Source organism: Electrona antarctica (assembly GCF_951216825.1).
Source record: "Electrona antarctica genome assembly, chromosome: 16".
Lineage (NCBI taxonomy): Eukaryota > Metazoa > Chordata > Actinopteri > Myctophiformes > Myctophidae > Electrona > Electrona antarctica.
The window spans coordinates 32,284,711-32,297,640 of record NC_136797.1 but is presented as its reverse complement, the minus strand read 5'-3'; the positions used below and the strand labels follow the sequence as shown (position 1 = coordinate 32,297,640).

General features: G+C 41.4%; 1 protein-coding gene across 3 annotated transcripts in view; it reads left to right on the top strand.

Annotated features, from left to right (window-relative positions):
* fubp3 (far upstream element (FUSE) binding protein 3) overlaps positions 1-12,930 on the top strand; it is a 33,035-nt gene that overhangs the window by 6,870 nt on the left and 13,235 nt on the right. For all 3 annotated transcript variants that reach the window (XM_079524658.1, XM_079524656.1, XM_079524657.1), the window contains exons 2-7: positions 1,066-1,138; positions 7,035-7,065; positions 7,562-7,611; positions 7,745-7,816; positions 8,902-8,959; positions 10,497-10,656. In XM_079524658.1, the coding sequence (XP_079380784.1) occupies positions 1,066-1,138; positions 7,035-7,065; positions 7,562-7,611; positions 7,745-7,816; positions 8,902-8,959; positions 10,497-10,656 (444 nt within the window). The remainder of the gene's footprint in view (positions 1-1,065; positions 1,139-7,034; positions 7,066-7,561; positions 7,612-7,744; positions 7,817-8,901; positions 8,960-10,496; positions 10,657-12,930) is intronic.

Below are 12,930 nucleotides of genomic sequence, written 5' to 3'. Positions count from 1 at the left end.
GAACGAGCATGCTAGATATAAAAAAGGCATGTGTTGTGGGTACTTTGATTGGGACATCCTTAATTGTATGTCTAACCATTTAGCTTGACACAAATTACATATTTTCAACTGGAAAGGGTCACAAGAGGCATCTACTCTATTGATTGATCGATCACCAGACACTTTGCTGAGGTATAATATGTTTTGTGGACTGGGACCAAGCTTTCCTCTCTCTCTCTATATATATATATATATATATATATATATATATATATATATATATATATATCATGGGGCACACGCACACAGGTCTCATTCCTAAAACTACTTTTGTCATTCGAAAAACCTTAAAGGTTTAAGAAAACAAGACTTCAGGTCAAAGCCTTACATAAAACATGATGGGTAGCATTCTTAAACAAAGTTTGTGAGGTAAAGGGCAAAATAACGTCATTGCCGAAGTTGGTATCGCCAGATCTTGCACCGCCAAGATTTTCTAACTAGCCGAACAACACTATGGGGCAGAGACACCGAGTCGTGATTCATATTGTTTTATTTCAGCAGCCTTCTGGCAGGAAATGCAAACGCAACCAGATAGCAATTAATTAACAGAGTGATAGGCTAGCACACACTTTGTCCAATGTGTCTGTCATCAGAAATGGTGAAATCTTGGAGACAAATTAACGCATCTGCAACGATCTGTACATCTATTTGTTGAACTTTCTTTTTTAAATCTCAAAAGTTTGAGAACTACTCAATTACAAAGCATTTTGTAGAATCAGCTTCCATTCTTAATGGGTTAATGTGTGTTGGAGGGTGGTGTAAACAAACTGTGGGGACCCAGGTCCAGGTGTCTAAATCATTGTTGAAGCATTGTATGCACTATAGTAGTTCATAACAGTATTAGACAGTGTTTCCCAACAGTGGGTAGGGAAAATTGCCCAGTTGCTTTTATTTATTATTATTTGGGTCCCGGGCTAAAATGTTTGGGATGTTACTGGATACAGTATGCAGAGTTTTGTATCAAATGGGGACCTGTGACCTAATGCATATAAAACGGGTTGAAAATCATTCCTCTTCTGTCTCCAGGTGGTGATGGGTGACCAGATAGACCCCTCCCTGTACAGCTATGGAGGACAGAAACATTCATTGGACGATGTTGGTAAGGATCCTCACAATCTCAGTCTGTCAACATAAACAATAGCGGCATTGTCCAGAACGTTCCACTATTGTGAACTAACTTTTGACTAACCATTGCCCAGGGAAATGACAAATTCAAGATCAGATCATTCAAACTACTCATTAATGTTATTGCTAAGTGGTCCAGCTGACGGGATGCTGGCGAGGCTTTTTTGTCTCGCCCACTGGAGGAACGGAGGTGTTGGACCGATTGGCATGAAACTTTGCACGCACACTCCCAGTAGACCAAGGAAGAACCTCCGCCCCAAATGTTATAGCGGGCCACTTAACATTTTGGCCTACAACTCTTGAACCCTAGGTTGTTCAATCAAAACCAATTTTCACTAAAATAGAATTGTAATGTCTTCAACATTGACATTAAACATGATCATGCATCTCTCTCTCTCTCTCTCTCTCTCTCTCTCTCTCTCTCTCTCTCTCATGCTGCATCTCTCTCACACACACACTTGCTTGTTTTCTCCCTCGCTTTAGCTTTCTAATTCTTTCCCAGTGTTCGCACTGGAAATGTGAGAGTGAGAGAGCCCCTAACCCCTTCAGTGAGTTGAAATGTGAGAGTGAGAGAGCCCCTAACCCCTTCAGTGAGTTGGTCTGGTGGCTCCGTTATGCTAGGCATTTTCCTGCCATGGTTTGGTTCCACTTGGGTCACTGGCTGCAAATAATTAATACAAAGTGATTGTGAGAGATCATCTTTATCCTACCATTATGTTTCATCATACAGGATCGGTATGATGAAACATTTCTAGTCCATCCTAATGGGTGTGGTCTCTTGTAGGATGACAATGCCTCAATCCACAAAGTGCATGAGGGGTCACTGAATGTTTTGATGAGTATGAAAATGATGTGAATCATGCTATGGCCGTCAGTCACTACATCTCAACCCAGTTGAACACCTATGGGAGACTTTGGACCGACGTGTTAGACCGCATTCTCCACTGCCGTCATCAATTACCCAACAAAGGAATATCTTTTTGTTAGAATGGTGTTCCATAATTCGCTCCAGTAGAGTTGGAGAGACGTGGTTGGCTGGAGCTCCAAAGCTTCATTCATTGGATTGCGAATAATATCCTAAATTTAGATTTAGTGTTATTACTTTATTTTATTTATACTACCCACAGTGTGGATAGGAAGTGGATATTCAGCCGTTGGACGGCTTCGGTCAAATGAATGCACAATTCATCTTAGGGCAGTCATCTGAGCTCTAAAATGACATTCAAGTTTCGTTCCTAAAATTTGGCAGATTAAAAAAAATATATATTTATATTTCATTATATAATTTTGCATAAACAATTATGCACATCTATGCTATGTCAGAACTGGTCAGTACCGTTGCATCTACAGGAGGTCGCTCCCAGTCGATTGTCAAGAACAAGCTTACAAAAGGTAATGCTAATATTTATTATCTTCGCTACTAGGCCAGAATGGCTGGGGGCAGGTATTATGTTTTTGCTCGTGTCTGTCTGTCTGTGGATACAGGCTTTAGTTCCGACATACTATTGGTCCGAGTGTCGATAGACCGACAACCATAACCGCAAGCACGGGACCAGCGCATGTTTGACCGCATGTCCGACCGTTGTTACCTCATGTCGGATCCGTTGGTCCGTCTGATCTGCGTTTGCGTCCCCTGTCTGTCTGTCCAATGTCTATCTGTCTGTGAGACGCTAATCTGGGACACAGCTGGACCAACCTGTATGGGATTTTGCCAGGGAAGAACCGCCACCCCAATTTATTCTTCAATATACAGTAAGGGCTTATCGGTGGGATCGGCAGTCACTCTCTCGTTATTTCAAGAGCAGGATTATCTGCTCTCTGCTCGCCACAAAGTGAATTAAGTTAGGTCAGTACAGTCACAGTGACAGATTTCTTGCTACCCATAGTAGGCCACCCAGGGGATAGTTCTAGCTCTCTCCTCCCACGTGCTGCACTGCTGAAGAACCATGATGAATTCCAGACACCACCACCATTCTCACTTGTTTAAGAAAGGCAGCTGTGCTTGGTGGCACACCACCCAAGTTGTCTTCCCTTAGAAACGAGCCTTATTTTGCAAGCAAGTGAAATAGGTTTGTGGTCTGAGGCAAAGTCCACTGTGAAGATAAACTGACTGTGTGACTGTATTGACATGTTGACAGTGAATTGCCAATTCAGTAGATCTGGGTAGTTTGACTTTTCTGGCTAGGCTTACATTTTATAATTGTAGGTTACACTTATACAGTATATTTCACCTTCTTTACCTGGGATGTAGAGCAATTACACTACAGGTTTTCTGATGTGTTGGGTGCACAGCTGAAACTTTCCTGATATTTGTTTTTCGTGTTGGCATCTTATATTGCACAATCATGCAAAACTATTCAATATTACTGCAGTATTGCAGCCCTCCATAAAGGAAGCTGTTTAATACAGTGGAAAAGGTGTGGAAAACTCTCTAAATACATTCCTCTGCAATGTGATGAACAACATAAGAAAACTGATTTATATATTGCTCATAAAGACTCATGATGTTACTCTAGCCTTCAACACCGTCACCTACTAGAAGGCAGAGATTAAAATTGGGTTTTGGGTTTTCTTTTATTCTAGTTTATTTTGCTAGCTTTAGTTATAATAATAATTTCTTCTTCCGTTTTCTACATGAATACAACCACATTATAACCATATAAAATGAAATGCTGCAATTTGTAAAAATGGCAAAATATAAGACCATCCCGGGACTCATTACATTGAAAACCTATTTATATCACTAAGATAGAACGGTATTGCAGCTAATATCTTTCCTGGTCAAGCAGGTGTTCTACTTACTACTACTTAGATCCAGGATCGACTCCTGGTTAGGACAGCAATTTATTGAACACCATTGTTAAGTGTAACAGTATGTGGCAGTATGTGCTGTACTAGGGTTGTGTTTTTGTTCCCGGGAATCGTACCCGGGTCTCCTGCATGGAAAGCCAACATCTTAACCACTAGACTAGACTAAAGTGATATCTCTATAATCCAGGGGAGATATTAGACTTTTAGGCCCAGAGGTTATGAGCCACTCTGCTGCATTTATTTACATTTAGAGCCATTGTGTTTGAAGATTAATTTCCTATTTGTTTTCAATACATTTAAGCTTGGCTTCAATTTTTATAGATATTGTAGTTCAGAATGAACTAGAACTAGAACCGATTTTTGCCTCTTTGGATCAGTAGTCCAACACACACACAGTGTATGTTTTGATTTAGCCTCATATATTTGCAGAGGCGTTTATTTTCCTATTGAATAGTAAGTGGATGGTCTTAAATGACAAGGGATTTTACATTACTTACTGACTTCAGATGACAACAGTGCTTGTTAATGAGGTCTTATCTAGCTCATGGCAGCTCCTACTCCTACGCTAGATATCTGGCAAAGCAAGCAGATCTTGTTCCAGCTGTAATGCCCGCTGCCCACAATTGCAAAATTACATCACTTTTAGCTATTCTAAAAATACAGTAAGTATCTGCAGAATGTTAGTATCTGTCAGACATTGTCAAATGTCAATGTCTGAAGACAACAAAGTTAAGGCAAAATGATATGGTTATGGCTTTTTAAGTAAATGAATGCAATTTCCCCAAATCCTTCCCCAAATAATGCTGCGCTCTGCCACATTGGGTACCACGAGTACGACAGCCCATTTGAATTACTAGTAGTATCTGTCTGACGACAGAACGCATTATAACTAATAAGACTATAAACCCTAACCTGACAGTTTTTGTACAATTCACCCTTTGTCAAATCCCGCCCGTGGTTCTGCCCCTCTTCGCATGCATTGGTTGCCGTTTTGTGGTTGGACAAAAATGCTCTCTCTCCATTCACTACCATTGAAATAACATGTTTTTCAGTTGCTTCATATTCATATTCTGTGCACTCAATTGTTATTTTAAACGTGGTGTCAGTAAAAAGGAACATCACAGGTGCAGCATGGTGACTGGGCATATCATGTTTGTTTTTTAAAAAAACAAAAAGATGTTTTAGCAAATTCAACATAAACAAGGCGGAACCAGGACGGACCAAGGCAGAAAGAGCCTGCTGGTTAGTCAGTCAGGGACCAATCAGAAGGCTGACAAAGGGTGAATTGAAACTGGGACTGTCACTAATGAATAATGAGCTGTCAGTCTAATGGCCAGTTTGTATGCTATGTCAACTCTGAATGCATAGCGTTGACATATTGTATTGTACGTAACTACAGTAGTTGTGTGTCCGTGTTTGTAATCCAAACATTGAAGTAAAACCTTCAATGTTTCACTATATTAGGCCTGGGCCGGCCGAGCGTTCCATGCCCCCGGGATGGTAGTTCAGCCTGACAGTGTCACGGGTTCGAGTCCTAATCCCGACGACCTTCGCTGCGTGTCTTCCCCCCCCACCTGCCCCTTTCCTGTCAAACTACTGTTAATCTATCAATAAAGGCAAAACCCCCCCCCAAAAAGTGCACTATATTAAACTATAGACATCATGCAATGCCAAGCTGTTCTCTATGTAGAATTTTGCTAGTCTTGTGAGTTCAGGATATTACAGAGTTTGTTAAACTTTCCGACCCAATGTTTTTCCAGCAGAATTGAAGTCCGTTCAAATGTCCATAACATTGATCAAACCTGATATTTCTCAACAGAGATGTTGAGGTTGTTGGCAGCATATCCTTAAGTGACCCCTGGCCCTAGTGGACCCCTGCTTGGTGCTGCTACCAGTCAAAATTCAATTTGACTCCATCAACCACTGACCCAGGGGCTACCTTCTTTTTCCAGACAACCACAATCGAAACGCAACACTCAAAAGCCTAATTTCCATACTGAATCAGACTCCCTGCCATGGGTCAGATACTATGACACACAGGATTTGCAGGGCCATCTCCATCTGCTCCCAGCTCCTTTAGGCCTGACTTAATATCTCCACCAGGCTGAAGGTTTTTGTGTGTATGTACATGGCAAATCTCACAAACTGCTAAAGGTCATACATTGTGCATCTCACATTGCATTTTGTCACTGCTTCATCTGAACAGATTCTCTGAACTATGCTCTTCTATATGGCTGTCTTTCTCCTACTCTCAGTGCTCGATTCCTGTACTGTCTCCTTGATTTCATATATTTTCCTCTTAACAACTCTGTTAAAAAAAGTGTAGACTTGTTCAGTATTAAGGAAAACACTGGATTTCTTACACCAAAGCTCCACCTACTGTGTTGCGGTGTTTTGCGTCAAAAAAGTAATGGGGGAAAATGCAACGCAGCACAATGCAACGCTCTATCTCTCTAGGTCGTCCTCAGACGAGTCCTCTATCGTCGCTTCTAGTCATCCCGGTTCTCCATACATCTGGCCAGTTCATTGGTAATTTGCACTCCTGTGTCGTTCTTGAGTACATCCACGTATGTTCGATCTTGAGTACATCCACGTATGTTCGTGTGGGACGTCCTCGTGATCGATTCCTGTGTGTTGGTTCCCACAGCAACCGCTGGCTGGCAGTTCTTGATGTCTTTGGCAGTGTCCTGCTAGTCTCATTCTTTAACAACAATATGAAAAATCACACCCGTGTGAACTGAGTGGTGTAAGGTCTTATATAGCCTGTCTGACGTAATGAAATCATGTCTGACGTAATGAAATCACACCCGGGTGAACAGGGTGAACATAGCAACCATGCTCATTTTTTCTGCACAGACTAACAAAGCCAGTTGTAGGAGTGGTTTACACCACTCAAAAATGCCTGTGGCTTTGGAGGGCACCGTCGGTTCTCACACATTCACATTGGCTATTAACATTAACATCGCGGTAAATGTTTTAGAGATGATTTATTGGCAATTGTAAATCTCAGTTTATTACTTGCATAATAACAGTTTTTGCTCTTCTGTCTCTCTTTGTAGGAAACCACATTGCTGGAATGGTACATCAAAGGTGAGATATGTAACTATATGAGCATTTCTGTTGATGGGTATATGCTAATTTACATGGATTATTGAAATGGAATAATATCTAAATATGCTGATCGTGTATTAAGTTACTGTTTGGTCCTATTCTGTAACAATGACCAGAGATCTACTACAGCTGGAGCATCTTTTAAAAGCAGACTTAAGGCCTTCCTCTTTAGGCCTTTGGTTATTTTGGGTGTGTGCGCGTGTTGGGGGTGTTACTGTGTCGTGTGTGTGTGTGAGTGGGGTTAGGGTTTATAGATGGTGTGTGTCTGTGTGTGAGGGGCAGAGAGGGACCTTTATATTATTTTGTGCGAAGCACATCGAGTTTGAATAAAATGTACTTTACTTGACCCCTTTACTTGTCTCTGTACAACTTACAAACATGTTTTCTATGACGGATACCTTTTTAGATGTATCTAGAATTAGTCATTCATCCTTGATCAACCAGGGTTACTCATGTCGTCTCTAATCTCTTACAGGGTTCTTACCACAGAAGACTTCAAAGTGCCTGATAAGATGGTGGGATTCAGTAAGTAGTCCCTTGAGCTCACCACATTCTGTCCTGGTATTGACATTATTCTGCTCCATTTGTGGGGTTCACATTTAAATCCACAGGGGCTTAAAACTGGCCATTTTCAGTTGTTTTCTCTGCCTTCCCCTAGTCATTGGAAAAGGAGGAGAGCAGATCTCAAGAATTCAGTTGGAATCGGGTTGTAAGATCCAAATAGCTGCAGGTAAGATTAACCTCTGGACGGCTTCCTGTTATCCCTGCTTCCTTTTTGAGGCCCTCCTATATACAGGTTTAATGTTTGTCTTTAGTTCAATGTTTGTTTAATAAACGCCATTGACAATCAAGGGAAAACATACGTCATTTTGTAACTCATTACGTCATATTGGCTCTTTATTGTTAATGGAATTTAATGTTTGTGTTGGCACCGTTTGTTTTATATCACCATTACATCACCTAATCTAAAAAAAATAGATATTAGACTTTAGACATTAATATATTAGTGCCCCTCACTTCACACAGGTGTGATTTTTCCTACTTGGTTTAGCTGTGTGTGTTTACTGGTTATTTCCAATATGCTTTGTCAGTGATACACATCAGCAATAACCCTGCTCAACACAGGTCATGTCAACTGAGGCCTTTTCAGATATTTTCCAGTATTCTAACCTAGAATACTGGAATCTAATCTAATCTAATTTTATAATGGCTATAGTGAGCCAGTCAGATTTATGAACCCCTGAAATACAGGTAAATGATATTGGGCCCGATATCAACCTCCTTAGATCGGGGCACATAGCTTATTTTGACCCAAATCCCCTCTTCACGAAGACATACTAAACATGATTATGTAGTGTTTTTGTGTATTTTGAATTGCAATTCCCCCTTTTGCATGGCGTATGAAAGGTGATCTTAGTCCTTTTCGGGCTACACTGGACTTGGATCCCTTATCAGATAACGTCACACTAATGGCAGCCTGTATGTGAGTGCAGGATGGCTGTAAAAACACCTGCCCGTTCATAAGACAATGGGAAAGAAGTCACTCTCCCGGCATCTCGCTCAGGAGCACCTCGAATGAACCGAAACAGTTGGAAGCATTCTGGTAGTTGTAGTGTTGTGAATTGCAATTCTGTCAACCCGACTCAAACACATTATTAAGACTACATTTGTTTTCCATTCATGCGGTGCCAATTTCAAATATTTTGAACTACAAACTTAAACTACAAATAATACGAACTTTGAGTGATTGCAGTGGTGAATTACTGTGTCTGACCGGTATGTAAATAAACTAACCTGGTCATTGTTCTTACACAGACACGAGAGGAACGATAGACAGACCCTGCACTCTCACTGGAAGTCCAGAAAACATTGAGTAAGTCCCCAAACTTAGTGCACCTCATTCACAAAATGTGCTTATGGTCATGTTTGATTTCCATAACCATAGTCTCATTCATCATTCTTTGTCTTAGCTGGATTAGTTTGTTGGTGTAAACAAAACCTTCGTTTGCTCTGAGGCATGCCTTATTCTTCTAAATCAATTACTTTACTGCCAAACCAAAAAAACAAATAAGAATAAAAAAGAGATGTTTGAGCCTGTTTGACGTTTCTACCAGTGTGGCCGAAATTGGGTAAAGTGGAGTTGTGACGATGATGCTTAAACTTTGTAAAACTATCTTCTCATTTATTTACACATGAGTGCAAATGTTTCATTTCAGTCTCACAAATTTAAATTGAATGTGCGAATCATTTGCCAAATACACCAGATATAACCTTCAAGCTTACATGGTATTGCGATGCGTTGTCTGTAGCTTGTAGATATTCTTTTGGATGACCAACACATACTAGTATGGAGTATTAAATCAAGGCTGTACAAATGAATCTCCCTTTACTTGGGAGAAGAATTGCACTAAAATATAGTCGAAATTTAAGAAGAGTTGTGGATGAGGCCCACTTTACTTTCACTGACAAACTGAAAGGCTACTTTAAGCAGCAGTTCATCATTTGCCGGATAATGTATGACATGCTCAATTTATACCTACTGGTACTACTTAACTCTTTTTTGCTAAGTACGTACATATTCGTACCCCCCAGCTATGGGACGTTATCAGCCATGTACGAACATGTTCATACCCCCGTATACTCCATATATGAAGCGGTTGAGCCCCAAGCTTTTAACATTGGTCTGGTTGCTATGCAACGCCTCCGTCACCACCAGCTATGGGATCTTTACAACTCCTCTCCATTTACCTTGGTTAAAAGCAGGATATGCAAAGCTCCTTAACTCGGAAACTACGAGCGTGAGCTGTCCTTTGTGAAGTTCGGATGTCATTTGGGACTTTGTCTCGCATCGCTCCCGACATGTAAACGTTTCTGGTGAGAGGTAAACGTTGTGCGCTAATGGTAATGATAGCCAATCCTTACAGTGATGCAGGGGGCTACAGCGGGGATGTAACAGATCCTCTTAAAGTGAACACACGCGCTGGCACAGCTTAACCCATTTAGGCCTGACCTCGAAATTTAAAAGAATTATTCTAAATCCTCCAGTTTTCTGAAATAAATATTTTCACAATGTTTCAAAAAATAGCAGACCTACAAGCTCGTAGCGCGCCACTCGGTGGCGCGCTATGAGCTTTGTAGATCTGCTATTTTTCAATAGCTAAATTATAACATGTTTAAAACACCAAAAGGGGTTCCCGCCCAAAATGCGTTAACTATACTTATGCTACCACCTGGCGGCACAGAAAGAATTAATGGTAAAAATGTGATTTCTCTCGACTTCTTTTATCAATCACTGAACACTTTATTTTAGATTCCACTGTGCGATATGTGTCATGGCTTGGGTGTAGCTATGATATTCCTTGGGTTGTAGAGCGATGACTCAAGTCTTGTTTCCCTCACTGGTCCTACAGGAGAGCCAAGAGGCTGTTAAAGGATATAGTGGAGCAGTGTCGGTATGGGCCAGGATTCCACAACGACATGGATGGCAGTTCCATGCAACAGATTCTTATCCCGGCCAATAAAGTGGGTCTTGTCATCGGCAAAGGAGGAGAAACCATCAAACAGCTGCAGGTATGATAAACTCTGGTAGCATATTGAAATATATACTTTTGGAGCCTTTTACGTTATGCTCGCACACAAATGGTGTTTGCCTGAGAAACAAGTCCTGTGCAGTGAGCGAGAGGCAAACAAACGAGTCCTGTGCAGTGAGCGAGTGAAACAAACCGGTTTGTGGTCTGAAGCAAAGTCCACTGGTGTATCTCATATAATGGTATGGCTCCATGAGAGTATTGAAATGTTGACACCACAGATTGCTGATTCAGCATATCTGGATAACCTTTTATGGTTATTATGACATTTTGCATTTGTAGGATATCCAGTATATTTGATCAGGCTCCGATTACTTTTTACATCTTACCTCATATTGCAGCTTATACGGTAACACACGCCACTCAAAATCACTCACATTTTATTATTAGGGACAGCAATGGAAATTAGCTTTAGGCTGATGATGGTGGTGTATAAATGTGTATTTTTGTACAGATAAAATATCTCCTGAAAAACAACTAATAATGGACAGACAGAGATATTTACCAACTAGTACATATCTAGAGATAATCATATTTCAGATGCTTTTATATAATTATATGGGAAATGCGTATGATAAAAAGTAGATATGAAATTAGTTAATAACTACTTAAAGGCTGCAAAATGAGTTCATGACCGATGTTGTGTACTAGCCATTTGGACCCCAAGCTGGGGCTCTGCAATGAATCAATATTGATATTGTGATATGAGACTAGATGTTGTCTGGGTCATTTTGGATATTGTGATATTGTCTTTTCTTTGTTTTAAAGGTTGCATTACCATAAAGTGATGTAATAACCTGACTGTTCTAGTTTTTCTATTATTAGCCTTTACCCACTTTGTGCTTATATAATTATTACTGATTATATATCTGCTGTCTGGAAGAAACCACCTAACTCCAAAATGTAAATTTTGAAGTTAATTAAAAAACATCCAGCTCAAGTAATTATTTTCATTGGTTCAATATTTTTTTAACCAACACACAGATGTAAGGGTGTTCAATAGCTCTGATTTATGAACAAAAATAAATAAATTAAAATATGGCTAAACGGGTGGAATTAGCTGGTTTGGCAGATAGTTTGGTGATTTGAGTTTTTTTTATAGAGGGACAGGAAATGGGGGAGAGAGATGGGGGAGTGACATGCAGTAAAGGCTGTGGCACACTGCCAGACTCGGGCTACTGGTCGAGCAGCCTAAAGGGCCATTCACACTGAGCACTATAAATGCAGCCAGCCAGCTGTGTTGTTTTGAACGGTGCCTAACTGCTCCAATGACTGTATGTGCGTGTATGCCCGTCTGTCTGTTTAGAGTATGAACAGCTGCAATACCGCTGGGTGACCTAAAGTGGCACTGTTGAGCAGCCTAAAGGGCCATTCACACTGAGCACTATAACTACAACTGTAGCCAGCCAGCGGTGTTGTTGAGCAGCCTGCACCGCTCGGTTCACACGGGTGTGATTTTCTTTTTACCAACGCAGACGGAGAAAAAAAAATCAAAAACCTCAAAAATGGAGCTGGGTAGTTTCTTCCGGACAGCAACGATATCATACATCTTAATTTGTAAATGTGTTGCGAAAGCACCTATAGTCATCCCCACAATATCGATATCCGTCGAAATTATTGTCTCCACCAGGCCGAAGGCATGGGGAGAGAGTATGTTTTGCACTCCGTCCGTGTGTGTGTGTGTGTGCGTGTGTGCGTCCTTCCTTCCGTCCGTCTGTGCACAGCCCTAACCCCACCACACTAAGTTGTGACTAGCAGCACAGCCCTACCCCCACCACACTAAGTTGTGACTAGCAGCACAGCCCTACCCCCACCACACTAAGTTGTGACTAGCAGCACAGCCCTACCCCCACCACACTAAGTTGTGACTAGCAGCACAGCCCTACCCCCACCACACTAAGTTGTGACTAGCAGCACAGCCCTACCCCCACCACACTAAGTTGTGACTAGCAGCACAGCCCTACCCCCACCACACTAAGTTGTGACTAGCAACACAGCTCTACCCCCACCACACTAAGTTGTGACTAGCAGCACAGCCCTACCCCCACCACACTAAGTTGTGACTAGCAGCACAGCCCCACCCCACCACACTAAGTTGTGACTAGCAGCACAGCCCTACCCCACCACACTAAGGTGTGACTAGCAGCACAGCCCCACCCCCACCACACTAAGTTGTGACTAACAGCACAGCCCTACCCCCACCACACTAAGTTGTGACTAGCAGCACAGCCCCACCCCCACCACACTAAGTTGTGAC